At 43.0% G+C, this 26,703-nt stretch overlaps 1 protein-coding gene across 2 annotated transcripts in view; it reads right to left on the bottom strand.

The window, feature by feature from the left end:
- SCHIP1 (schwannomin interacting protein 1) overlaps window positions 1-26,703 on the bottom strand; it is a 126,050-nt gene that overhangs the window by 46,109 nt on the left and 53,238 nt on the right. The window contains exon 1 of one of the 2 annotated variants that reach the window (XM_024740173.1): window positions 6,593-6,831. The exons of the other annotated variant lie outside the window; for it this stretch is intronic. Coding sequence (XP_024595941.1) covers window positions 6,593-6,622 — 30 coding nt within the window. The 5' untranslated portion in view covers window positions 6,623-6,831. Of the gene's footprint in view, window positions 1-6,592; window positions 6,832-26,703 lie in introns of those variants that run through there. 2 annotated transcript variants of the gene reach the window in all.

Below are 26,703 nucleotides of genomic sequence, written 5' to 3'. Positions count from 1 at the left end.
GCAATTTTACAATGGACTTTTCAGTGTAGGTTTCAAAAGTTAAACTAATGGCATTGGGAGCATGGAGTGGAGGAGGTGAAAGTGTTGGGAGGAGACAGAGTGCCGGTCGTTGACCCACATCAGAAAAACTGAGGACCACAGACATGAAGCTTTCTGCCCAGCTGGAGACCTGAGTACAAGAAACTCAACTGCAGTCGCTTGGATGACGACGGCACAGCTTCCGAGGGAGACCAGGATTAATGCCCTCATTATGTTTTTCTGTGTTCTTAGCATTCTTTCCCCCTTAATGGCTCTCCTACGCTGATTGTCACTAGGCCTTCGGATGGTTGTTTTCTTCTGAATTCAAGCAATTTTGTCAAAGTACTTTCTATTTCAGGAAGCTTGGTAATTTCTGATGCTTCTAGATAGTGCCCAGGGGAATACTAAGTACACCAAGATTTCCAATTTTCCCTTGGTATAGAGAATATAAATAAGTAATAGAATACGGCGCTATGGATGTCGAGCTTCTGCGTGTGAAATCTTAGTTTAAGATCGTGTGTGTGTGCGCGCGTGTGTGTGCGAAGGTGGGGTCTCTACTCTCCAAAAATCATGCATGCGCTGATATGTATCATAGTGATGTTTCCATTTCCTTCCCCTCCTCTATCCCCAGCCCCTTTCCAAGAGAAAATACTAGGCTTTTGGCTTAAGATATGCATATGCACATTTATTTCTTAAAATCGCTTGATGTCTAAAACGTGATGTTTGAGGCCCCCAGTGCTACTTTAAATAGGAATGATGTGCTTGTACTAAATTTCTATTTCAGATCAGGCCCATACTGAAATCCTGTTAAGACGCTTCCCCCCCCCCCCCCTTTGGGGCCCCCCCCCTTCCCTCCCTTTCCCCCCCCCCCATTTGGGCACCTACCACTGTGCTCCTTTTGTGGTAAAAAATATACAACATTAGATTTTCAGATATACAGCCTAAAAACAAGTGCAGACGAGTTTACATCCAGAACTATTTTCTTAATTTTTAAGGTGATGGATATGTTTGTTACTCTCTCCTCAGACAAACACACTGTATCTCAACAAGGCAAAACACAATTATACCCCAACCAGGCAAAACAATGAAAACAAAGAATTCTTCAGCACTTAACTATGGGGAAAAAAATTTCCCAATCAAATAAAAATCTATAGAACAAGATGGAAAAATAACTTCATTGAACTTTATTTATTTAGTTTTCATTGAACTTATATTTAAAAGCCTGTATCAAACAGCGCACTAAATGCTTTGAAATTCCCCTCTCCATTAGGTCAATATATTTTTTCCCTGCTATGGATGAAACCAGGCTTAAATTGAGTGGAATCTTAAATGGAGTCAAATTTGATACCTTGTTTTCTCATTCACAGGAAGAGGAACTTGGGAAATGAGCCCTCCCTTGCCCTGGTGTCAACAGGGACAGACTATATTTCCTTTCTTATGAAATAACCCACTAGAATCTGGGCATGAAGGGCTGTTTACTACTTTCTCCAGCAAGAATTTTTAATGTACTATTTCAACTGATATAACCCTTAGTTTTATCATTTGAGACCAATATAGGACATCTTTTATTTTATGTGCTGGGTATGACACTTCAATTGGGCTGAAACATTTTGTCCAAGAGGTATTTGGTGTTTCAGGAGCCAGTAAAATTATCCCTCTATATGGCAAAAAGATTTCTGAAAACTTTGCAAAATTCAATATATTAAGAAAGGTGGCTTGAGGATGAGTATTTGCCTCAGCTGACCACAGGTATTTTGAAAAAGTACTTGGGGATGGACCATGAGGTTCACCTTGGAAAAATTCTCTTGGTGAAGGAAAGGTAGGTATGGAGGTGTGTTCTTAATGCATTGTCTCTGGGAAGGGGGGGTGTCTGTCTCTTTCATTTTCTTCTTTGCACTGTGTCTCCCATCTCGGCAGATGGGATGCTGGCAACTGGGCAAGAGGCTCGTAAGCCAGGTATAAGGAATACCAGGATCAGCTTCACCAACTCCCCGTTGCAGTGCACAGATCTGAGCTTCTCTCTGGTATTATGATGCAAAATCCTCGTCCTGGGGCCTCGGAACAGCACCAACTGCAGAAGATGCGATTCAGTCCAACACACATTTATTGAACACGTACTCTGTTTGCAGGGCAGGAAATGAAAATCAGGTCTTTGTTCTCAAGAAGCCTGTTGTCTAATGGGGGAGACAGACTTATATGTCACTAGCTGTAAATGGGTTCTAACAGAAGTAAAAGCAAAATGCACTGAGAAGGAGAAAGCTTCCTGAAGAAGGTGACATTTGAGCCTCAGAGCACATCAGCTTGCAACAGGTAGAAGCAGGTGTGTGTGTGGCAGACTTTGTAGGCTGAGGCATCAGAGCAAAGAAAAAGGACTGATGGCAATTTGGGGGCAGGAGTACAGGGCTTGGAGGGAGGAGTGTTTCTGCCCAGGGTTCTGATCATGGTTCGGCCTTGACTGCCATACAAAGGGGTTGGAAATTTATCCTAAAGAAAATGCGGAAGCATCAAAGATTTCTCCTCTGCTTTTTCAAGACCAGGTGTGTATTTGAAGAAGAGTTTCTTTATGCTCCCAAGCGAGGAAAAGGACGAGAGTCATTCACATACCATTTCACTTTCTTTCTCCTCCATTCCTATGGTAGCTAAGAACGTGAGGGTGTGGTTTATATCTGGGGTGGTGATAAGGGAACTTAAGCAATGGAAAGAAAGGGATAAAAGCATGTCATTGGCTTTCCATTCACATCAATCTCCAAAATTAACTGCAGGGAGAGAGGAGAAAATATTTGGGAGTTTTTAAGCAAAATGGACCCTTTGACCTAAGCGTGTACTTTCAAGTTAATGATATTTCAAAGCTTTCTATCAGAGATCGTTTAGAAGAGTCTGGCCTCTCGAAGGCTGCCAGGCCTGAAGCTGTGGGCAAGGCTCTTTCCTGAAGAGACTGGCTTCCTCCCAAGACTGGAAAATGGAGGTTGATGGCTCTATCTTTTAACACGGCTACGACTGAAAATGACAACACATGCCTCAGTAACCTCTGTGCTAATGTAAACCCTTGGAGGGAGGAAAGTACACGAAGATGATGACAATGTGAGAACCTTTAAAAACAAAACAAGCACGAAAAATTCTGCCTGAGAATTTCTCTCTGATCCTCCCTCCTTGGATGAAGTCGTTCAAAGCACAGTGCATCCACCCACCTCAAGCAGTGGTTTTCCAGCTCTTGGAAGCAGTGAAACTCTGTTTTTTCAAAACAGTCATATCTATTTGGAAAAGCAATACGTGAGAATCAGCTATACTTCTACATATTAGTAATACATAATTGGGAAGTGAAGTGATGCATGGTTTTCCTGGGCTGCTTATAATCTTCACTGAGCCCTTTATGTGCATTGGGAGAAGGTAGCTCTTAATTCATGGTAACTGACTTGCTTATGCAGAAAGGTGGCCTCTGGCAGGGACCTGCCAACTCTCATGCCAGGATGTTAACTAGGAAAAATCCCATTTCACAGATGAGAAAAGTAACAAGAATTAAGGGGATAATCGGACCCACAAACACTGAAACCGGGGCAGATTAATGGTAGGAGGCTAGAATAGGAATAGGATTGAAAGTCACCCCAATGGCCATCAGAATGTAACAAACCACAATGCTATAGGATGTTTACAGTGTCTTTCTTCTTAGTCAATTTTATATACAGTAGGCACATCCATCCATTTTATTTGAGAGCTTGTTCTTAGCACTGGGAGAGCAGATTGACACAAACCTAAAAATCCCTGCCCTCATGGAGCTTCCATGGAGAGAGGGAGACAGAAAATAGACAAATGAGTAAAAGTCTGATGGCTGGTGATGAATGCCCAACATAAAAATAAAGTGTAATAGAAATATTGGGATAGAACTGGGGAGTTGGAAGTTGACATAGTAAGTCCAGAGAAGGCCTTCACAAGAAGGTGACATTTGAGCAGAGATCTGAAGAAAGTGAGAGAGAAAGCCATGGGGGTTACCCACAGGACAAATATAGGATGCCCGCGTGAATCTGAATTTCACGTAAACAGTGAACAATTTTTTAATATAAACATGCCCCAAACACTGCAGATCGTTTGCTAAATCTGCAACCCTATACAGGGTACCCAGAGGAAGCACATGTCAGGCAGGAGGGGCAGCAAGTGCAGGGCCAGGCCAGCATGGGGGGAGGGGAGGAAGGGACGGAGGGAGGGGGACGTGGGAGAGGACTCTGAAAGGCATCAGGGGTGAGGTGATGTGGGGCCCTGGGAGGACATGGGCTTTTATGTCGAGGAGGAGAATTTTGAGATGGGTGACAGGCTCTGACTTAGGTCTTGAAAAATCATTTTGGATACTTGTTGAAAACAGACTATGGAATGGGGCAAGGGCAGAAGCAACCCCAGTTAGGAGGCCGTTACCGCGCTGCTGCTGCTGGCAACGAGAGTAATAACAACATATATCTAGACACGTGCACCAAAATGCCCAAGTAAGTTTGAGGGGAATGGCCTCCGAAGCCCCCTTCATGGGCTCTCCATTAAGAAACCTTGGTACACATTGATGGAGGAAAGAAATCGGCCCTACAGATAAATTCCTTCTACTCACTAAGATGCTAACCTTGAGGAATTTGCTTTAACCACTGCATTATCATCCTTAAGAATAAGTAAATAAATAAATAAAGGCTTCATCAGAAAAGGGGAAGTTTCTGAAAAACATCAAACTGTCGATATCACCAGTGACCGTGACAACGTCAAGCCAAGAACTTAGAGAAACCGCCCTTGCTGAATCCAAACGCACATGGTGTGCCCAGTGGGTTCTAAAACTAAGGTTTCTAAGTAGGATCGAGACGTGGCTTCAAGGTTAATGTTTTTGTTTATGCTGAGTTATGAATAGAGGGAGAGCATTTCAAAAGAACATACACATGAAGATAGTCCTATAAAACTCCATGGAGACGCAGAATCTGTTGCCTACTATTATTTGCCTAATGCATGGGATTTTATTGTGAAAATAAGCAATAAATACTTCAAAACTCTCGAACACATAATGACTGTTCTATGTTGTAGTTCATATAAAATAAAATCAATTTGTCTTCCTCTGGAAGCAGTAGGCTAAAAAATCTCTCCTCTCCGGATGAAACTGCTGATATCTGACCAATTTTTGACTTGTAAAACCAGTGATTCCATGTTCAACCTAATGAAAAGATATAGGGAACGATCTTATAGTATCTTGCCTTTCAAAAATTAAATTACATAGCACCTCTGAAAACTGAGCAGAAAAATGATTTTAATTATTATAGTAATTTAATCACCTGTAGCCATGCCATAAGTAGGTTAGGCTCTCCCTGGATGTTGACACTACGCTCCCAAACTGTATTCTGTGTAAGTTTTGGTTGTTTCCTCAGATCATGACCCTTTTCTCTGGGAAAGAATTCCTATGAAGTACCATCTTGATATTTAGGATCTATGGCCCTAAATGTACTAGAAAATAAAAATACTCTAAGACAAGTCTACAGTTACAAAATTCCAATTATTAAGCAGAGCAAAAGTGGATAAATACACTTTCTAGGCACACATTACTTAGCTGAGAAACGACTGCCTTGAGTCTTGTGAGATGTACTATCCTGCCTGCATATAGTCACCACTGTGAAACCCGACCTTATGAGAAACACCTGCTGGTCTCAGGTAACCTACCTCACACAAGGAAGAGGCATTGTTAGACTAGAGAAACGGTCCCTTAGAGCTTCTAAACTCGGTCAGTTGAGTGATACCCTGATATTAACTATCCAGGACTTGGACTAGCCGTGCTTGCTGCTGCAAAGAGCAATTTCTCTGAGAACATTCTCGTTGTCTGTTGACAACGAGGATACTTTCAATGTTGCCTCCACAGTCCAGTCACGCTCTAGAACTGGTCTTCTGAAATCATCTGTGTTTACTTCGACACTCCAGAGAGCAAGTTAGCACACAGATGAGTATGTATTACTAGAAATTTTCTATTTGGAGTTTTTTATACATGTTGGTACCTTAATTCTTATTTACTAGTCATTTAAAACAACACACTAGTAAAAATAAGTTTGGAGAGACATACGAGAGCAACTTTAAACGTCAAGTGCATGCCAGCTAATTTCCGAAAATTCTTAGATCATCAATTATTACTTCCTATTTATATAATTTCCTTCAAGACAATCCTAAAAACTGTATGTGAAGCAAGTCACAACCCTATGCAATGAGCAAAACTCGTATTTTTCATTGTTATCTACGTGAAATTCCAGATAGATTTTCCCTCTCCAAAGCCCCTGAAATTCAATTACAGTTCAAAGCAGTTCGTCTCATTTGCACAGACATACAGAATGTGCAAAGCACAGATCACCTCAGTGGATTTCACATATGCTTTAAAGGTCAAAGAAGCAGTGTTTTCTGCCCCATTACTCCCCAGAAAATCTAATTACAATTCAGATACTGTATGCGATGAAGGCCAGCAGTGGAGGATAGCAAAATCCCTTGAAAATCCGGAAAGAGGCAACCTGCTGCTTTGGAAGAGGAAGGCCTCCTCTCCCAAAGGATGCCGGCCTCACAATCACGCTTTAAATCTTACCTGATACGAACAGTTCTCCTGATGTACCATCTCAGTGCATCCTAGGGCGCAGACCCCAAACAGGACTGCTCAGCGAAGCTGCAGAGGGAAAGCGCGGAGCATCCACTGGCGGAGAGCAAGCCCTGGGAAGGCAGGGGCTCCCCGCAGATTAAAATGGATGCTGTTTCGCTGATCAACCTGCGCAGTGGCACTGCCTGTGCCGGGAAGCGCGCAGCGAGCCGAGCTGCTCTCCTCGGAAAGCAGCAGTGAGGCTTACAAACATGGAGCTAGGACCGGGCTGGGGGAGGGGGCGCGCTCATCACTGGCACAATCAGCCAATTATATTATAGGCACAAAGGAAAGGATCAGCCTGGGGCTGGTGTGACCTTCTGGTGCTTTATGAAGGCAGTTAACTGATGTGGAAACATTCTAGTCCTCATTAAAGGGAAAAAGGCCGGCGAGGGAGAAAGAGAGAGACAGACACAAATCAATGTTGCAGTTGAACATTTCTAACCTCCGGCATCATCCTTCCTGCCCACAGATGCTGCCTGCATGGTGCTTATGAAACGAGAGGCCTTAAGGATCATTTCATAACTTTTAACAGGCGAAAGGGAAAACAATCCATTCTGAATACTGACACTGAAGGGATGTTCTCTGTGTTGAGTGTCTGAAATGTTTGTCAACTTTATAACTAAAAGGAGGGCCTTCGCTCTTTAAAAAAATATATATTATTTTGTAATTCTTTTGATTTCCCACTTCTTTTTGGCTCTTATCAGCATGCTTTTTAAGTCAAACAGAAATAAGATGAAATAATTTTCCTATAATTTTTTAGGGAGGGAGCTTATTAAAGTATTAAAGTCAGTATAATTAATTCATTTCATGAAAATGAAACTAAACTGCAAGGTTTTTTTTGACAGTAAGGCCATATATGTATATGGCCCAATGCTGTGACCTGAATATATAGACACCCCCAATATATCACAATATGATTGTAGAGACTGACCATTTCACCTAAGAGACAGTAATGGAAAGGATTCTGGGCTTTCAGAGAGTAATCAAAGGACATACAAGTTGGACCATACATGTCTCTGGTAAAAAGAGTAGCCGATTTCCAAAATACTTCAGGGTGGTTCTAGGATTTTAGGATATATAAAGAGGAACAACTAGGCTTATAAATTCGTGAAGCTCATTTAGTGATAGATAATTTAAAAACTAAACACAATAAAATTTTCTTATCTCTATTCCTTAGTCGCCATAGGGCAACTCATCTTGCTATTTCTTCATAAAATGGCTCTGAGCAAATCAATGATATTCAATAAAATCTTGACTGAATTTAAACCATCAAATAAAAAAAATCAATAGAGATATTATTCTTAAGCTATTTTGGTACAGCTATATCTATCTACCTTCTTAAATAATCTTACTAATAACTGCAAAGTCTTCATTATGCTATTAATCGAGAAAAACAAGTACTTTTTGCCCGACAAATGGAATCAACATGTTTGACAAGTTTTCATATCAAGCTCGATCTTAAGGAATGCTGAGAGTTTGTGTTAGGAATATTTGGTGATATATTTTTAATTTTATAACATCTCTGCTTCTCGGAAAGAAACAAACCTATTTTCCTAAATATTCTTAATTTTCGTGATTTGAGATTCTGACACGAGAAAAGTTGGCCCTCTGAGTTCAACCCGAGACACACTCACAAGCCTGGCTTCAGCTTCCTGTTTAGGACAGTGGAAAGGTGGCAGGAAAGGCCCAGCTGATGATCTCAGAGGCTGGCATTTCAGCACTGGTCCAATGGGTTCAAAGGAAAAAGCACTCTGGACGTGCACCCTGCAAAGTTCACGGGCCTTCTCCCTGGAATCTAGGAGAGAGCTAGGCCACCTAACATGTGCAAGACTTTTGAGGCCTGTTCGTTGGAGGGTGGCACAATGAGAGCTTGATGAACAAAGCAGAAGCCTGAGCCAGATTATGAGTCTTCTTAAAAAGATGATGAAGAAAGGAGGACAGAAACTCTTCAGTGAAAGGAAATAACATGCAACATATCCCCATCCAAAATTTCATCCCTCCTTATTGAGTAATCCATACAGGACAGAGACAGAGACAGACTTCTCTGTGGAGTGCCTTGCTATACAACTGCCCAGATGAAGGCTCTGGAATCCGAAGTATGTGCAAGGAAAAGTAAGCCGAAGTAAAAGTTCCTTTTGCAAGGTAGCAAATAAGATCAGATGGAAATTTTATGCCGAACATAAAACACAATCCCAACTTTCCAAGACAGAACAGCTTTACTTGAAAGGCTGTTAAAACTGTATCTAAGTTACTACTTTGACAATCTATGACCTTAAGGCTTGGGAACATGATTTCAAGCTATACAAAGGTCTAAGAAGTTGCTTCCTGGACTCTGTTCTCTTCTGAAAACTGAAGGCTCTGGGATATATTACATAAACTCCTTAAGACATTTATCATGTGTTGTTTTAAAAAAAAAAAAAAAGCCTAAACATGATCCCACTCTTCACAGTTGCTGTTCCATAAATAGTGGAAGTGACTCAGAGGTGGCTCTGGGGAGAACAGATTTCTGACAATTGTATCCTAAATCCTGTCAAAAAACCTCTCAAGAGGTATAAACAAGATAAAGAAAAAAAAAAAAGGAATATGTCAAGCAAGCTTCCCTTTATAGTCATTCATTGGAAAGGACTTTGTGTTATAATTCAAACTATGATTTGCTAGTACAAAAAACTTTAAACAGAAACCAGCTGTTCCAAGAACATTTAAGCTAGAATTACTTACCAAGCTACAGTGACATTTGTTATTTTTGGACTAAAAAATATTGATGAACTGTTTAAGTGTGATCTATGTAGCATAGAGATTATTTTTTCTTCTCAGGTCTTCACAGCTTCTCTTCCCATAAAAAGTATTGGATTTCAGATTTACATGGGACCTCAAGAGATAAACTGTTATTTTCCAGATATGGAAACTGAGGGCTAAGAGACTTGTGACATGCCCAAGAACATAAATCCACCAACAGCAGCAAAAAGGCCTCAAAGTAAGAGGAAAAAAAAAAAAAAACCCTCCACATTTTCTTTGTGAGTGTGTTGATATAAAAAATGCTAAATTGAGGGCCACTAGACTTGGAGAAATAAACCCCCTTTGACTGAGACAATGTAGGCTGGCCTTGAAATCAAAATCCATCATAAGGTAAGAGGGAGGTTGCAGTGTGGTTCTACCTAAATCCGAATCCAAGGTATGTTTTCAAAGAAGAAATATTAGAGCATTTCCTCATTAAGCTAATGATCCTGTTTCTGCCACCAAGCAAACTATTATGTCTTTAAATCCAGAAAAACATTTTTGCATTTGTGGCAATTAATAGCAACAGAATGAAGATGGCCAACAGACACCTGAAAAGATGCTCAACATCACTAATCATCAGGGAAATGCAAATCAAAACCATAATGAGATATCAGCTCACATCCATCAGAATGGCTGCCATCAAAAAGACAACACATAACAAGTGCTGGAGAGGATGTAGAGAAAAGAGAATCCTTGTGCACTGTTGGTGGGAATGTAGATTGGTGCAGCCACTATGGAAAACAGTATGGAGATTCCTCAAAATAATTAAAAATAGAACTACCATATGATCCAGCAATTCCACTTCTGGGTATTTTCCCCAAGAAAACAAAAACACTAATTCGAAAAGATATATGCACCCCTATGTTCATTGCAGTATTATTTATAATAGCCAAGATACAGAAGCAACCTAAGTGTCCACCCCAACAGATGAATGGATAAAGGAAATGTGGCATATATATATGCCTAAAAAAAAGACGGCACAGCCTAAAAAAAAGACAGCACTCTCGCCATTTGCGACAACATGTTTAGACCTAGAGGGTATTATGTTAAGTGAAATAAGTCAGACAGAGAAAGACAAATACTGCATGATTTCCACTGCAGTATTCCACCGTGGGATACTGCATAAATTCCACTTACATGTGGAATTTAAAAAACAAATGAACAAACATAACGAAACAGAAACAGACTCATCGATACAGAGAACAAACAGGTGGTTGCCAGGGAGAGGGAGCGAGGGGTAAAAAGAAAAAAAAGGTAACTATGTGAGGTAATGAATGCTAATTAGCTTGACTGTGGTGATCACTTCACAATGTATATTAATGTGAAACCATCACATTGTACACCTTAAACATATACAAATTTTGCCAGTTATACCTCAAAAATGCTGAAAAAAAGATTAAAATAAATGAAATTTTGAAATAGCAACAGAATGAAGGTTTTTTTTTGCGGGGGGTAGTAAATACAGTGGTTAAAAAGTCATATCTGCAGGTCATCTGAGAATACAGTTTCAAAAATGAATTACTGGGGGCTTCCCTGGCGGCGCAGTGGTTGAGGGTCCGCCTGCCGATGCAGGGGACACGGGTTCGTGCCCCGGTCCGGGAGGATCCCACGTGCCGCAGAGTGGCCGGGCCCGTGGGCCATGGCCGCTGAGCCTGCGCGTCCGGAGCCTGTGCTCCGCAACGGGCGAGACCACAGCAGTGAGAGGCCTGTGTACCACAAAAAAAAAAAATTACTGGGGTCAGGGACTGACTTGGGAAGGGCATAGGGAACTTTCTGGCACAAGCTGTATGACTTGAAAGGGCCTGGTTTACAGAGGAGTATACATTTGTCAAAACTCATTGAATAATACATTTAAGATTTGTGCATTTCATTGTATGTAAAATTTACCTCAAAAGAATAAAAAAAGATCCAGTTAATGATATGCAGCTGAAGTATTTAGGGGATGTCTTAGGGATGTCTGCAACTCACTTTAAATGCATCAAATAAATGAGATGAATTGATGGATGGATAGATGGAAAGCTGTTGACAAAGGGAGCTTAGTAAAACAGTAATTGCAGAATCTGTATGGTGCATAAATGGAGATTCGCCTAAAAACTTTTCAGTTTGAAACAGTTTGTAATGAAATATTGGGGAAAAATGAAGTTATTGGGGGTAAGATGAGCAAGAAAGTCATTGTTTTAAGCAATAACTTTTAAGCTTTTCCTTAGGAATTTGTGGAAAGCAGGTAGACATTTTATATAGTGTTATGTTGTGCTTCTTTACCAGGCAAGGGAGGAAAAGGAATTATGAGGAAAATTAATCCTACTCACATCAAAGGGAATTGGGTCCTTGAATAACCTGCCCAAAGAAGATCACAGTCTGCGTCACCAATGACGACAAACCTTAGAAAATGGCTTTACAGTTAACAAAGTACTTTCCCCAACATCTCCTTTTACTCTTACAACCTTGTGGTTGAAAGAAATTCCTATTATGTACGTGAGGAAGTGTTTCTGCCCCCAAGGAGTTTGGTAAGGGAAATAAGGCTGTATACAAATGACGAATGAGTAAAGTGCTACCAAAGAGATTTTTTTTCCTTTTTTTTTTGCGGTACGCGGGCCTCTCACTGTTGTGGTCTCCCGTTGCGGAGCACAGGCTCCAGACGCGTAGGCTCAGTGGCCATGGCTCACGGGCCCAGCTACTCTGCGGCATGTGGGATCTTCCCGGACCGGGGCACGAACCCGTGTCCCCTGCATCGGCAGGCGGACCCTCAATCACTGTGCCACCAGGGAAGCCCTACCAAAGAGATTTTGTTGTTTGCTCACTAGGAATTCAGGAGAGCAAGAGAACTCTTAGCTAGGTTAGCCAGGAGTCAGCAATAATCTTGTTCATTTGGTTGTTTACTTCTTGAATGTCTGTCTTTTCTATTTCTAGATTAATGTAAATTTCCTTAGAACTTGGATCGTGGTTGGTTAACTCACTGCTATTATCCCCAACATTTGAAATAATACCTGGCATATAATAGGCTCTCAATATTTTTAAATGAACGAATACATGATTATGACTTTCAGAAAGTTATTTCATTGTGCTTAGCCTCAGTTTCCTCATCTATAAACTAAGGATGTTAATTCCTGGTTTATTGGGTTGATGATAGGATAAAATGAGAATAACACGTAAAACAGCTCTTAGGTGCCCTGGAAAGGAACAGAAATGGATTTTTCCCCCCTTCTCCTAGTTAAAAGCAATATCAACAGTCCGAGGAATAAAGAGAGGCCTGAAGGATGGAGATGATAGCGGGAATGGAAAGTTAAAGACAGAGGAATGTATTCCATGAGACTGTGAAAAATAAACTGACAGTACCTAGCCAGTGATCTGACCTGGTAGAGTGAACAGGACACGGGGTCATGAGGTTTCGAGACCACTGCCAGAGTAAACTTGGTGCTGTAAAAAGAAACAGGAGGTTAGAAGGAGGGACTGATTCTGAGGGATTGGGTTGCAGTAATGAGGTCTTTTATTTTTCACCATAAAGTTTTGAGGTGAAGGTGCAGGAGGCAACTGGGGCTCAAAAGAGAAGTCAGATCAACAGATAGAACGTGGGGGTCTTTTGCGGGGAGAGGATAGTTGCAGAAATGGATGAGATGAAGGGAGAGGTTGTAGAGAAAGGACTGATCAGAAACAAAGACATCATTGTGGTGGGTACATTGATCCCCATGGCGGCTGGGGGTGTGGGAGGGGAATTAGGCTTGCTAATCAGCTGACCTTGAGATGAGGAGATTATCCTGGGTTATCCAGGTGGGCCCAATGTTATCACGAGCAGCAGAGGAAGAACCAGAGAGATGGCAGCGAGAGCAAGACTCTGCCCAGCGTTGTTGGCTTTGAAGACACAGGAAGGATCACAAGCTCAGGAATGTGGGAGGCCTCTAGAAAAGGGAAAAGGCAAGAAAGTGGATTTTCCCTTAGAGCCTCCAGAAGGATTGCAGCCCTGCTGACACCCTGATTTTAGTTTGTGAGATTCATTAGGGACTTCTGACCTCCAGAACTGTAGGATGATAAATGTATATTGACTTAAGTCACTAAGTTTGGGGTGATCTTTTATAGCTGCAATAGAAAACGACAATCCCCTTGGGTGAAAGCCAGCATTCAGAAGGCAAGAGGAAGCAAAGGGGGTGTGGCCGACAAGGTGAGAGGAGAAGGAAAACCAACAGAGTGAGGGGTCAAAGGGAGGGTGCTCCACGGCTTCAAATACCTCAGGGAAGCAGAAAAGACTAACAGGTGGAAAGGGAAACACAACCAAAAGCCGTAAGTTTTGACAATGAGGAAGTCATCAGTTTCCCTTGAGAGAATACTAGTGTGTTAGGGGTGGAAGCTGAGTTACAAGTGGTTAAGAAGTTGAGGGACTGTGTAGAGAGCAGTCTGTAAAGAAGGTTGTGGATGAATTAGAGCACTGGGGTGGTAGCTTGAGTGTATAATGGAAGCAGAGAGGTGGTTGGTCTTTAAGATAAGGAGATCCAAACGTCTGTGTGGGCATAAGGGAAGGAGCCAGCAAGAAGGCAGAAATTGACTATGGTGGGTGGGAAATAACTGGAAAGGCCAGGTCCTGGACAAGTTAGATCATGATCACGTAACAGGGCTTCATTCAGCCTTGGAAATGAAGATATGGGCAGTGAAATTACAAAGGAATGTTGAGTAAAGAGGAGATTGTAGTGGAGACGGGGAAAGATGCAGGAGCACACATGGGTGAGTATCTTTTATTTTTATTTTATTTTTTTTTTGCTGTACGTGGGCCTCTCACCGTTGTGGCCTCTCCTGTTGCGGAGCACAGGCTCCAGATGCACAGGCTCAGCGGCCATGGCTCACGGGCCCAGCCGCTCCGCGGCATGTGGGATCTTCCCAGACTGGGGCACGAACCTGTGTCCCCTGCATCGGCAGGCGGACTCTCAACCACTGCACCACCAGGGAAGCCCGGGTGAGTATCTTGATTGGGTCCTTGAAGGAGGAAGGATGGCAAAGACCTCAAGGACTGGGAGGCTGGCTAGAATGGAATCAGAGAGGCGGACCAGTGTGGGGGAAGCTCTTCTAAGATATTTTGTAGAAGGTGTTGCTGTATTACTTGAGAATATTCGAGTAATGCTGATTAATGCTACAGAAGAAAAACAAATGGGCTAGATGAAACTTATAAGCTGTGTTAAGCACAGATAATGAATACGTACTGGCTTTTCAGACACAAGTGAATTGCGCAAGATTTAGACGATGAGGCAGAGTTCATGAGATGTGAAGTATTAAAAAGTAAGTTAGGGGCTTCTCTGGTGGCGCAGTGGATAAGAATCTGCCTGACAATGCAGGGGACACAGGTTCCATCCCTGGTCCGGGAAGATCCCACGTGCTGTGGAGCAACTAAGCCCTGTGGGCCACAACTGCTGAGCCTGTGCGCTAGAGCCCACAAGCCACAACTACTGAGCCTGTGCGCCACAACTACTGAGCCTGCGAGCCACAACTACTGAGCCTGCGAGCCACCACTACTGAGCCCATGTGCCACAACTACCGAAGCCTGCGTGCCTAGAGCCCATGCTCCGCGACAAGAGAAGCCACTGCAATGAGAAGCCTGCGCGCTGCAATGAACAGTAGCCTCCGCTCGCTGCAACTAGAGAAAGCCCGCGTGCAGCAATGAAGACCCAATGTAGCCAAAAATAAATAAATAAAATTAAAAAAAAAAAAGAAGTTAGTTAAATGGATGTGTTAGACCTAGATCAAGCTGAGCATAGAAAGGGATGGAAAGACTAAAGAAGCTTCTAATATTCATGACACACTACATAACCCCTAGGCACTCAATATTCATTAGATGGTACACTGACTGCCCACTGGTGACACCCATTCTGGCCCTATGTGTTCTCTGCCCAAGAAATACAATTCCATAGCTGCTCATCAGGTGAGGGGGTAAGCTACAGAGGGAGCCTGAGGGACTTGCCCCTGTGTCTCTGATAAAGCAGGTTGTGTGTCATTGGCAGACACCTTCTGTCTAATTGGGCTTCCTTTCTATACCCTCAAGGCTGACTTGTAACCATATCATCAACAGGGAGGGTGGCTGTGGCAGAAAGGCTGGACATGTAAATACTGCATAACCCAAGACTCAGGTAGTGCGGTCCTTCACATTCCTGGACCATATCCCAAGTAGGATTCTGGCACCAATTCCAATTCATGTGGAGGTGGGGTTTTCCCTACATAAAAACACAGGTTCTTGGATACCAACTGGGTGTCCTACAATTCAGCTCAGTTCTGACACTCTCTGCCTGGAGATAGCATCAGATTCCACAGGTTGAGGACTCCCCGCTTCACACGCCAACTGCGAGTCCAGGTTGTTACCTGTGCTCCTGACCAACAGGCTATAGATGGGAGGTTCCAACGAACCCCTCCTTGGGTTCAATTAATTTGCTAGAGTAGCTCACAGAACTCAAAGAAACACTTTGTTTATTAGATTACTGGTTTATTTTAAAAGGACATAACTCAGGAACAGCCAGATGGGAGAGATGCACAGTGCAAAGTATGGGGAAAGGCAAAGAACTTTCATGCCCTCTCCCTGAGCATTCCACTCTCCCTAAACCCCTAAGTGCTCACCAACCTGGAAGCTCTCTGAACCCTGTCCTTTTTGGATTTTTATGAAGGCTTCATTTCATAGGCGTGACTGATTAAATCACAGGCCACTGGCGACTGATTCAACCTCTAGCCCCTTTCTGAGGTCAGGGCGGTGGGACTGAAAATTCCAACTCTCTAATCCCTTGGTTGGCCCGTCAGGCAATTGGTCCCCATCCTGAGGTATGTTCAAAAGTCACCTGACTAACATAGCAAGAGACACCTTTATGGCTCCTATCACTTAGGAAATTCCAAGGGTTTTAGGAGCTCTGTGCCAGAAGCAGGGATGAAGACCACATCACAGTCTCACACTAAGTATGGCAGCTCATCCCATCTCTTTCCCTTGCATCTTGATACACATTTTAAATTGATTTAATCAGCTGTGATCTGAGTACCTTAATTTGTTCTGAGACTTCTTGGAGGAGTGCCTGGTAGTGGACTTGGAGGCTACTGTTGCACCGAGGTCATTTCCCACAGAAAAGGATGCTTGGTATTTGTATTGTCCCACAGCTTCTTCCCACATAATCTGAGCCCCAGAAATGAGAAGAGAGAGAAGGGTAAAAATACCTGAGAATCTTACAAGTGTACGTGTCAACTAATTTACTCAGAAGTTTTGACCATTTTGCGGACGGTTAAACCTGTGTGTGTCCTCTCAGATATTAAAAAACAGTTGCCTGAGTCAACTGTGAGTCAATGGCTGTCACTTTTTAAGTATTAGACTCTGCTTTTCAAGTGAAAACTAATGTTCGAAACAATCAAAATTGTTTTTCATCAAAATAAAATGATTTTTCATTCCAATTGATACTATTTACTTATTAAATCCCTCACAGGGAACATGAGGCTGTTTTGTTATACACAAACGCTTGAAAACAGAATTTATAGAAGTCAGTTACAGTCTTATTCCGACTGTATTTTTACATTTGTGTCTTTATTTTGTTTGTGCCACACCGAGAGAATCCTGTCTCGCACAGATAAGTGGTTGCAAACGGTAACAGTCCTTTATAAGAGCTTACGCTGCAATCTCCAGATACTCTTCATTAAACATGTCTGGGAGCTTGAAAGCAAAGTCGCAAGAAATTTATTTCAAAATTGGTTTACTAATAACATACAGCAACTGCTCACATTTCTTATTAAAAACAAGATAAGAAAAGACAGACTACCCAAACTGACAATACGTCATCAACCAGGAACCAGACCTCCTCATTTGATACATTGGGCGTTCGCTTGTGATTTGCACAATCCACCTGTTAGGCTTGATGTGGCATGTGTCAAACAGATGTGCCGCCCCTAACCTGGCACTGAACCCAGCTGGGCCTCTTGGACAGCCCAGATCATTTTTCCCACCTGGACATGCACAGGCATGAACTTCCAGCAAGACCAGTACAGAGCCACCACCTCCACGGTCCATGACACATTTACAAGTTCAGTTTTGAGAACTGTAAAAGACTACTTAACCTGGCAGGACAAATTAATATGCTGATGTCGGAAAAGGGGGCAGAGAGAGTTCTTTGCATAGATATGAGGGAATGAACCCCTACCATTTGGGCTGAAATGTTGTTATATGCTTCTCCCCACGGCTTTACAGGACAACTCTTCTCCAAATGCCCGGGGCCTCACAATCTTATTTGCATCTCTATTCTGAATTGCTTTCACATCTCAGAACTCTTTAATTTCCAATTTGATTTTCTAGGGGCTGAGGTGTTTAGCAGTTCACATAATAGATGCAAATGAACCTCTAAAAATACCTCCAGCAGCTCTGGGTTTCTACACATAGTTTGAAACCTGACGCATCAGGCAGTGCTGTAGCCGTGACCTCCCTCTCCCTCTAGAATATTGAGATGGTTTCTATTTCAATAGAATCTGCCAAAGTGCTTGTTTATTGGACACAGTCTTAGTCCTCTCCCCATAGTACTCTCTGGCCAGCCCTGACTGAAATTCACACACTGCAGAAAAATAGTAACTGACTCACAGATAAATTTGGGTGAAGTCCCATGGTTTCATCCCCAATTGTGCCAATGTTTAAGGACCATTTCTTTTAGTCTCCATTTAGTCTACAAAGCCAGAGAAAGCAATGGCAGAAAAAGTGAAAGGTAGTATAAACCTGCCAGGGCTAACACAAGAGTTTCCAAAGAAACATAAGTTGGTCTGTCAAGAGGGGCCAAGCCAGACCTCACACAGTGTGTGTGTGTGTGTGTGTGTGTGTGTGTGTGTGTGTGTATAGCAGAAGAAGGGAGCACACCTCCCCTTCATCCCCACTGAGAGCCTTACCTACCAATATAAGTGCATTTAGCTAAAGCAACACATGAAATCCCTGACCACAAAAAAGGCTGTTTGTCTCTCTCAGGGTGGTGGGTGATTTAAAACCAGACTCAAGAGTATTAGGGAAGGGAACCGACCCTCATCTTGAAGAAAGGTGACCTCTAGTGGACAAGTGTGTTTTGCAATCAGTTCAAACTATGAATAGGATTAGAGAACAAAGATAATGTTAAAAATATGCTCCATCGTCCTACTGACATTTCAATGATATTTTTAATACCAGTTATAAATATAAATACATAAGTCTTCATTAATAAAAGAGTATAAAAGTCACACTAATGCTAATATATCCAAAATTACAATCTAGGCCATCTTTGATTGTTCCGAAATGGATGGAGCCTTGAACCAGGATTCATAGGCCTGGGTTCTGGGCTCGACTGTGCCTCTGACTAGATGTATTCTCTTGGGCAACTTCATATGTAAGAGCCTCTATTTCCTAATCTATAAAATGGGTTTATTCACAAGCTATCATCTCCTTGTAACCCCCACTCTGCCCCCCTCTTTCAGGCTACCATATGGTTGTCCTTTAAAATCAAGTTTATTGTACATGATGAGGCTTCCAAATCAGCAACAACATCAACCACAAAACAAAATTAATACCACATTATATATTAGCACTGGGTAGGTCCACAAAAACTATCTGCTTTCAACTTAAGGTCTTTCCTAATATAAATGTAATGAAAGGCAATGATTTTCAACTTTTCTTTTTACATTGACTGTGGGAAAAAGTATTTCAAAACTTAAACACATAGATTATGAGTTTATTATGAAATTTTAGTTTATTATGAAAGTTAGAGCTACTATTTTCAAAAATTTATTTCATAGAAAACAAAAATAATGAAAAGAAGGGAAACATAATAATTCATGAGTATATATCTCTTCTGAAAACTACCTGTTCACCAACTGACATATATTCCTACTTTATCATTGAACACAGGTCAGAGGCATAATAATTAAGGATTAAACGCAACATAATCTCTAAGGAACTATTAAAATTCTTTAGTGCTCTTTAAATCTTTTTTTCCCCCTCAATACAAGAGTAGTGTTGAAATGCAAGTAGTTATAATGGGATTTAGTATTTAAGAGCTTCCTCAGGTAAATTCTCTAACCAGCTTTCCCAGGGCCAGTTAAACAGCAATCTGGAATGGTTTTATAATCTTTCTCATTCTCGCACCTCAAAACAGGTGATTTTAGTTGCTAAAAGGCAGGAGACAAAACACTAGTCTAAAAAGTATTTTGAAGTATGATAAAAATGTCAGAATGATATCATTAACTTGCTTTATCTTAAAGCTACTGAATTAAGAAAGTTTCTCATCTTCTAGAAATAAATTCTTTCAAAATATAAAGGTTAGGGTTAGGAAATTGTGCTACTCCAAACAGTGGACAAGGCGCGAACTCGTCAAGGGTTAAGATCAGTTATGGGCTCAGAGAAAGACAAATATCATATGATATCACTTATATGTGGAATCTAAAAAAAAAGATATAAATGAACTTATTTCCAAAACAGATCACAGACATAGAAAACAAACTTATGATTACCAAAGGGGTGGGAGAGGGATAAATTAAGAGTTTGGGATTAACGGATACACACTACTATGTATAAAATAGATAAACAGCAAGGTCCTACTGTATAGCACAGGGAACTCTTCTCAATATCTTAAAATAACCTATAATGGAAGAGAATGTAAAAAAAAAATATATATGTATAACTGAATCACTTTACTGTACACTTAATATTAACACAACATTGTAAATCAACTATATTTTATTTATTTACTTTTTGGGTGTGTTGGGTCTTCATTTCTGTGCGAGGGCTTTCTCTAGTTGCGGCAAGCGGGGGCCACACTTCACCGCGGTGCGCGGGCCTCTCACTGTCGTGGCCTCTCGTTGCGGAGGCTCAGTAGTTGTGGCTCACGGGCCTAGTTGCTCCGCGGCATGTGGGATCTTCCCAGACCAGGGCTCGAACCGGTGTCCCCTGCCTTAGCAGGCAGATTCTCAACCACTGCGCCACCAGGGAAGCCCAATCAATTATGCTTTAATAAATGGTTTTTTTAAAAAGATCAGTCGTGGGTTATTCATAAGCAGTAAAGTCAATCTGCACATTAATCCCAAGTGTTCTAAAACTTCCTCATTTAACCAGTTTTCCTTTGGGAATGGCAAAGAGAGCCTCTTTCAGACACATAAGCTGGGTCAGCAAAACATCCGCTGCTTGTAAGTGCTTGGGCTTTTTCATTATTTACTAAGAAAGCCAAGAGAGAAATTAGCAGTCCTTCTGCTGTCTGGTGCTTCCTAGAATACCTGTTTACCTCACTCCTCTCCCCTCTCTCCCCTCATCAGAGATGATGCTATAGGAAGGTAGAGTTCACTTGCTCTCATTCCTGCCATTCAGTCAAAGAGCGGGAAGGAAAGGAAAATAAACACGATCCATTTTTGCCTCGACGCCCATGCTTCCTCTCCTCCTCTCATGGCCTCTGACCCCCAGTGTAACTTGAGGAATAGCAGCCCGCTGAAAAGGCTCACGTCTGCTTTGCAGACAGTGGTGGACATTTATACGGATGGTTTAAGCTACTTAGGTCTTGTTTTGAGGGCTTTAAAATCAAATTCGTTTTCCAAAGGACGAAGTGATTTCTTCAGCAGAGCTGTCACTACAACTGAGGCGATCAGACCTATGACCCTAATGTTAGATGGCATAAATTTATAAAACGTCACTTTAAAAGAAATTTAGCCTCGTTCACTCACGCAGCTGCCCCTGATTTGATAGTCTTCGTAGCTGCGTGCTTTCTCGATCTAGTTCCCAAGTTGTTATATAAAATTAAGCGCTGGCAGGCTTCCCTTTTGTGAATGAAAAATACTTCTAGAAACATAAGTCAGATTATGTCACATCTTGGCTTAAAACTCCTCAGTGGTTTCCCACAACATTTAGGCTGAAATCCTAAATCCCTAACGTTGCTTCTGCTCTACCCTCTAGGCTTCCTTTGTGCCTCTCACATTCTTGCTTACCTAGCTCTGGGCACACTAGCTGTCTTTCAGTTTCCTAGAAAAGCCAAGATCGCTGCTGCCTCAGGGACTTCTTACGAGGTGTTTCTCAACCTGGACGCCCCTCGCGGGAGTAACATCTCTGGCTTCAAGTTGGAGGCCTTTCCTTAGCCCCCAGGCTAAATAAGGACCTGCTTCAGGTTCACTTAGCTAGCTATGTTTTTGTTCTTAGCGCTTACCACAATGTGTATCTGTTAATTTGTGGGATGTATAATGTTGATTTGCTCCACTAGACAGTATGCTTCATCCATCATGTCTACTGTTGTCCATCCAGCATCTAGCACAGTGTCAGGCATATAGATGGTGTCCAACAAGTATTTGAAGAAATGAATGAATGAAATCTTTGAAGTTCTTTCATATCAGGCCTTGGGACCCAGGGCAGGACAGTGCCTGCAATCAGCGGCTCTTAGTTCATCACTGTGGCAAAGCTGGTCAAGTAGGCACTTCCTCATCTCAAGAGAGCAGGGGAAGCCTCACCTGGACAGCTAAGTGGGTGACGGCCAGTCTGTCAGCTGGGTGAGCCCTTCTGGCTGCACTTCCCTCCTCACTATGAACTGTGGCTCTGACGGGCCCAGAGGGGCCCCTCACCTTGTAGATTTGCCTCAGGGACAGGACTGACTGTCAGCTGGACCTGAGGGCAAAAATAATCATTTATAGCTCCCCATGTAAGGTTAACGCATACTAAAGTGCATTCACCAGACTGGCGCCTCCAATCGAATCCAAAATTATTAAGAAAAAGAAGGAAACAGCCTAGTGGGGTTTTTTCCTCCCTTCTCAATTTACCACTGGCAACTTGTACACCCCCCAAAAAAGGATACTGATAAGAGTACGAAGTCAGAATTCTTTTTTTTTTTTTAATTTTTTTTTTTGCAGTACGTGGGCCTCTCACTGTTGTGGCCTCTCCCATTGGGGAGCACAGGCTCTGGACGCGCAGGCTCAGCGGCCATGGCTCACGGGCCCAGCCGCTCCGTGGCACGTGGGATCTTCCCGGACCGGGGCACGAACCCGTGTCCCCTGCATTGGCAGGCGGACTCTCAACCACTGCGCCACCAGGGAAGCCCCAGAATTCTTATATATAAGGATGATAAAGAGTCCCAACTAGCTTTCTAACCAAAAGAATAAGATGCAAAATGACCAGTAGGAAGATGAACTGGGTTTGTGAAAGACTGACATTTAAAAATCTGCCTGTCTTCCATGGAGATTTAGGCTGGAAAAAAAAAAGGCATTAAAAAGAAAAAAATTAGCACATGTATTTTCTTAGAGGAAAACAAACAAAAATGACAGCTTAGAAACAAGCAATAAGCTACAATTTAGGCCGTGGTTTTCCAGAAAGTATTCTACTGTTTGAAGAAGAAATGCTGGATGTGGCTTGAGTCTCTCTAATCCTAATGCGTGATCTCCATAGAAAATACTTACTGTTCTACAGCACAGCCCCATCACTGATGGTGATCTCCACAGTAAAGGAGCTACCTAAGTTTTAGGACTCCCGGCACTCGCCTGCCTTGTCTCGGTGATAAATTAATCATGAATCTGGTCAAAGGATGCAAAGAGCACAGGTCTGGCGCTGCTGAATCTGGGAAACTTGAGAGGTCTCTTCATTTAGCACAAGTCACCATAATCCAGGATTAATGCCTTAATCTATGTAGGGACTCTGCTTTTCCCAGACAGTGAGAGGATGTGGCAGGTATGGCGTCTATCCCCAGATAAATAACTGGTATGCATACCTGCCCTGCACCGTGTCTCCTTCCTTCCCCGAAGGCTATTGCTCTTGACTGTACACACTACAGGAAATGGATGTCTCCTGTAAAGACAAGAGAGTTCCTACAAGCAGGTATGAAAGGCTCCAAGGGAAGGATTCAACGCTCTGTTTGGCGTGATAATAATTCAGTCATGCTTCACTTGGAGTTAAGAATGACTTTCAGATTTTTAATGTATTAATACATGGGGGTAATGACAATAAATGAAGAATCCTTCTGAAAGTGATGCTGTTCTTAACGTTGAAAAAAACAGATGATTAAAAATTGGGCGTTCATAAGATTTCAGATGCACTCAATTATTTTCTTATTTACAAATGATATGGTTAGGGTGTTTTCATTATTTGCAAATGACCTTCATCACTGAAATGTTGACATGTGGACGGGATGATAAATCCAATGGCCTGACCCCTCCATGGTCATTTTTACCTGTTATTTGTTCTTTTAGGGGTTGGAATAAGTACAGGGCCAGCGACATACTCTGCAGGGCCCTGTGAAAAAAATGGGGACCCTTTGCTCAAAAATTATTAAGAATTTCAGGATGGCAGCAGCAGGGCGTGAAGCCAAGAGCTGGTCCCCTTGAAGTCCAGGGCCCTTTGCTAACTGCAGAGGTTACATGCCCACGACACCCTGGGTGGCAGGTGGGGGAGGAGAGAGAACCAGACATACAGACATTTCCTTTGAGAATTACATGGGTTCTCAGATACAAAGAAAAAGTATCTTTGATTTTGGCATGCGAATATCAATGGAAAGATGTAACTTGCCTCAGTAGGAGAGGAAATGGAATTTCAGAGGCTGCTGAGGAGAAGAGGAAAATGACCTTTACCAAGCACCCACCACATGCCAGCTGCTGGGCCCCGAGCTGGCCCTGACACTGGTGCTATTCTTTCTGCTCCAGCATGGGATTAAGTCCACACTGCAGAAGCAGAAGCTAACTGAGGTCAATGATGAGTTTAAGCTTAACCGCATTAAGTTTAGAAAGAGTGGGGTAAGGGATGCAGACACCACAGGACAGCTGGGGCTGTACTGTAATTCTGGAGGGGATTTCTCTCCTGACCCACATCCTCCGCTTAAGACCACTCATCCTCCACTGCTATCAGCCCAAAGACTCCAGAGGTCTGTGTGCTCTGGGCAAGAACCCTCCCCTTGCTTCCAACACTAGCAGCGTTCCCATCACTGTCTGTCTTGGAGACACATCATCAACCTTGCCGCAAGGTCTTTTCACTCCTAGCTACGCTCCCTCAATGGCTCTGTAAACCCCTCTCCGGCTTCCAAAGTCCTCCACAGCGTTTCCAGGGGCCCCGCTTCACTGTCTTGCTCTAACAGTCCCTGAAGGCACTGTCTCCCCTACAGCTCTTTCAAGTGGCGGCTCTTTTCCTTCCCACCTCCCTCTTGCTAAAGAGCCTGTTGGATGGGAGGTGTCTCCCTGCTCATCTCCTGCTTCCAGACCACTGTTGCTCTCCCTAACACCCTGCTCTGACTCTCCCACCATCAGAGTCCGCAGTCACCCCTAGCTAGCCCTCCTAGCTACAGTCACCTATTCCTCCCCAGGTTACTCTGCCTCATGCCTTGAGGAGTCCCTCTCCGATGTGAGACCTGTTATAATTCCAAGGAGTTTCCATGTTTGCTAGACAATCCCTCTTGGGATATCTTGGCCTGTAAATTCCTTGACTCCTTCTTCCATTCTATCTCAGTTACACCTGCTCCCATGCTCTCATCCTGACCTTGCCATCACTGACCAAGCCTCCTATTCTCCATCAATCTCGCTTTATCACTCCGGCTAACTCTCCCTAGTATCCTAATTCCAACAATTCTTCAACTGCACCGGGCTCTATACCCCATTTCCTGCCCACCTTTCTACCACCCCTCTCTCCCATCATGTCCTCCCTTCTCTCTCTACAACATCGAAGACTCCATGGCTCATCGCTGCAGCCACCAACTCTCTCTCTGCTTCTCACTTGCCCCTCTCACTTCACACTCCTCTGGTTAAGGTCCAACTGTGGATAATTCAGCTCTTTGCTACTCCATGCCTGTTCCCAGGCTGATATGCTTGGCTGGAGAAAAATACACAACCATACTAACTGATCTCACTTTAAATTCATGACCACTAACCCCAAGGGCGCCCTCAGCGCTGCCTGGTCTCTATATCTCTCCATCCATTCACTCCCACACTCCCCTAGACAACCACAACACTCCTTCAGAGAGCTGTCGAGACTCACTATCTACAATTTCTCTCTGCCCTTTATTCTCTATTGAACACCCTCCAGTGAGGAGGCTTTTGTCTCCCCCGTGCCATTGAAATGGCTACACCTTCCTAAATCCCAAGAACAAGTCCCAGTCTTTCTCATACTAGATCTATGAATAATAGTCAACACTGTCAGCTGCCTAGACAACATCCTCTCCTGGTTCTTTTCCTACATTAAAGGCCGGTCCTCTGTGGCTCCCTCCTCATTTCTTCCACTTTAACCTACTGGAGCTGCACTGTCCAATATGGTAGCCACTAGCTATGTGTGGCAATTTAAACTTGAATTAAATTAAATTACAGTTTCCTTAGTTCCTAAGTGCTCGATAACCACATCTAGTGGCTACTGTACTGGACAGAGTAGATAGAGACCATCTCCATCATCACGGAATGTTCTATTGGGCAGTGCTGCACTAGAATACCCAAGGCTCAGTCCTTGGGTTTCTCCTCTATCTGAACTCACTCTCCTGGAAAGGTCAACCAGTCTCTTGGCTGGTGACTCCAAAACTTACACCTCTGGCCTGGACCATGTCCCGAACTCCAGACCCCTTTATCTGACTGCCCACTCGCCATTTCCACTTGCACGTTTCATAAGTATCTTACGTTTATCAATCCTAAAACGAACTCCTGATCTCTGCCAGCCCTGAACTCCTGCAACTCTTCCACCTGTTCCTTCCCATTTTAGTAACTGACAGCTCCACACTTCTAGTTCATCAGGCCTAAACTCTGGGGATCATCCTTGATTCTTCCCTGCCCCTCACATCCCACCACCCACCAGCAAATCCTCTTTGGCTGGACCTTCAAATATATCCACAATCTGCCCACTTCTCACCACCTCCATTCCTACCATTCTTCTGTGAACCATCCCCATCTCCCACCTGGATCGTTACAAAGGTCTTCTACTCAGATGTTCTGCTTCTGTCCTTCCAATTTCTTCCACCTTGGTCTACCCTCCACAAAATAGACAGAGTTAATTCTTCTAACAGATAATTTGATTGCATCACTTTTCAGATCTGCTCAAAACCCTCTCATAGCCTCCATCTCAGTCAGAGTAGAAACCAAATCCCTGCTCGGAGCCCACAAAGACCTCTCATCGGCCTCCCAGCACTCGTGGACCTGTTCTTTCCTTTACTCACTCAGTTCCTGCCACAAAGCCCTCTTCATTAGCCCTTGATCAAGTTAAGCACTCTGCTTCTCATGTTTGGAACTCTCTTGCCCCACACAGCCTGTGACCTGCTCCCACTCTTTCTCCAGATCTCCCCTCAAATGCTGCCTTAGCAGTGAGGCCTTTCCTGACCACCCTGTCTGAAGTCGTGGTAATCCCACCTCGA

The sequence above is a fragment of the Neophocaena asiaeorientalis genome, unplaced genomic scaffold, assembly GCF_003031525.2.
Source record: "Neophocaena asiaeorientalis asiaeorientalis breed wild unplaced genomic scaffold, Neophocaena_asiaeorientalis_V1.1 scaffold50, whole genome shotgun sequence".
Classification (NCBI taxonomy): domain Eukaryota; kingdom Metazoa; phylum Chordata; class Mammalia; order Artiodactyla; family Phocoenidae; genus Neophocaena; species Neophocaena asiaeorientalis.
This window is presented reverse-complemented; position numbering and strand designations above follow the sequence as displayed.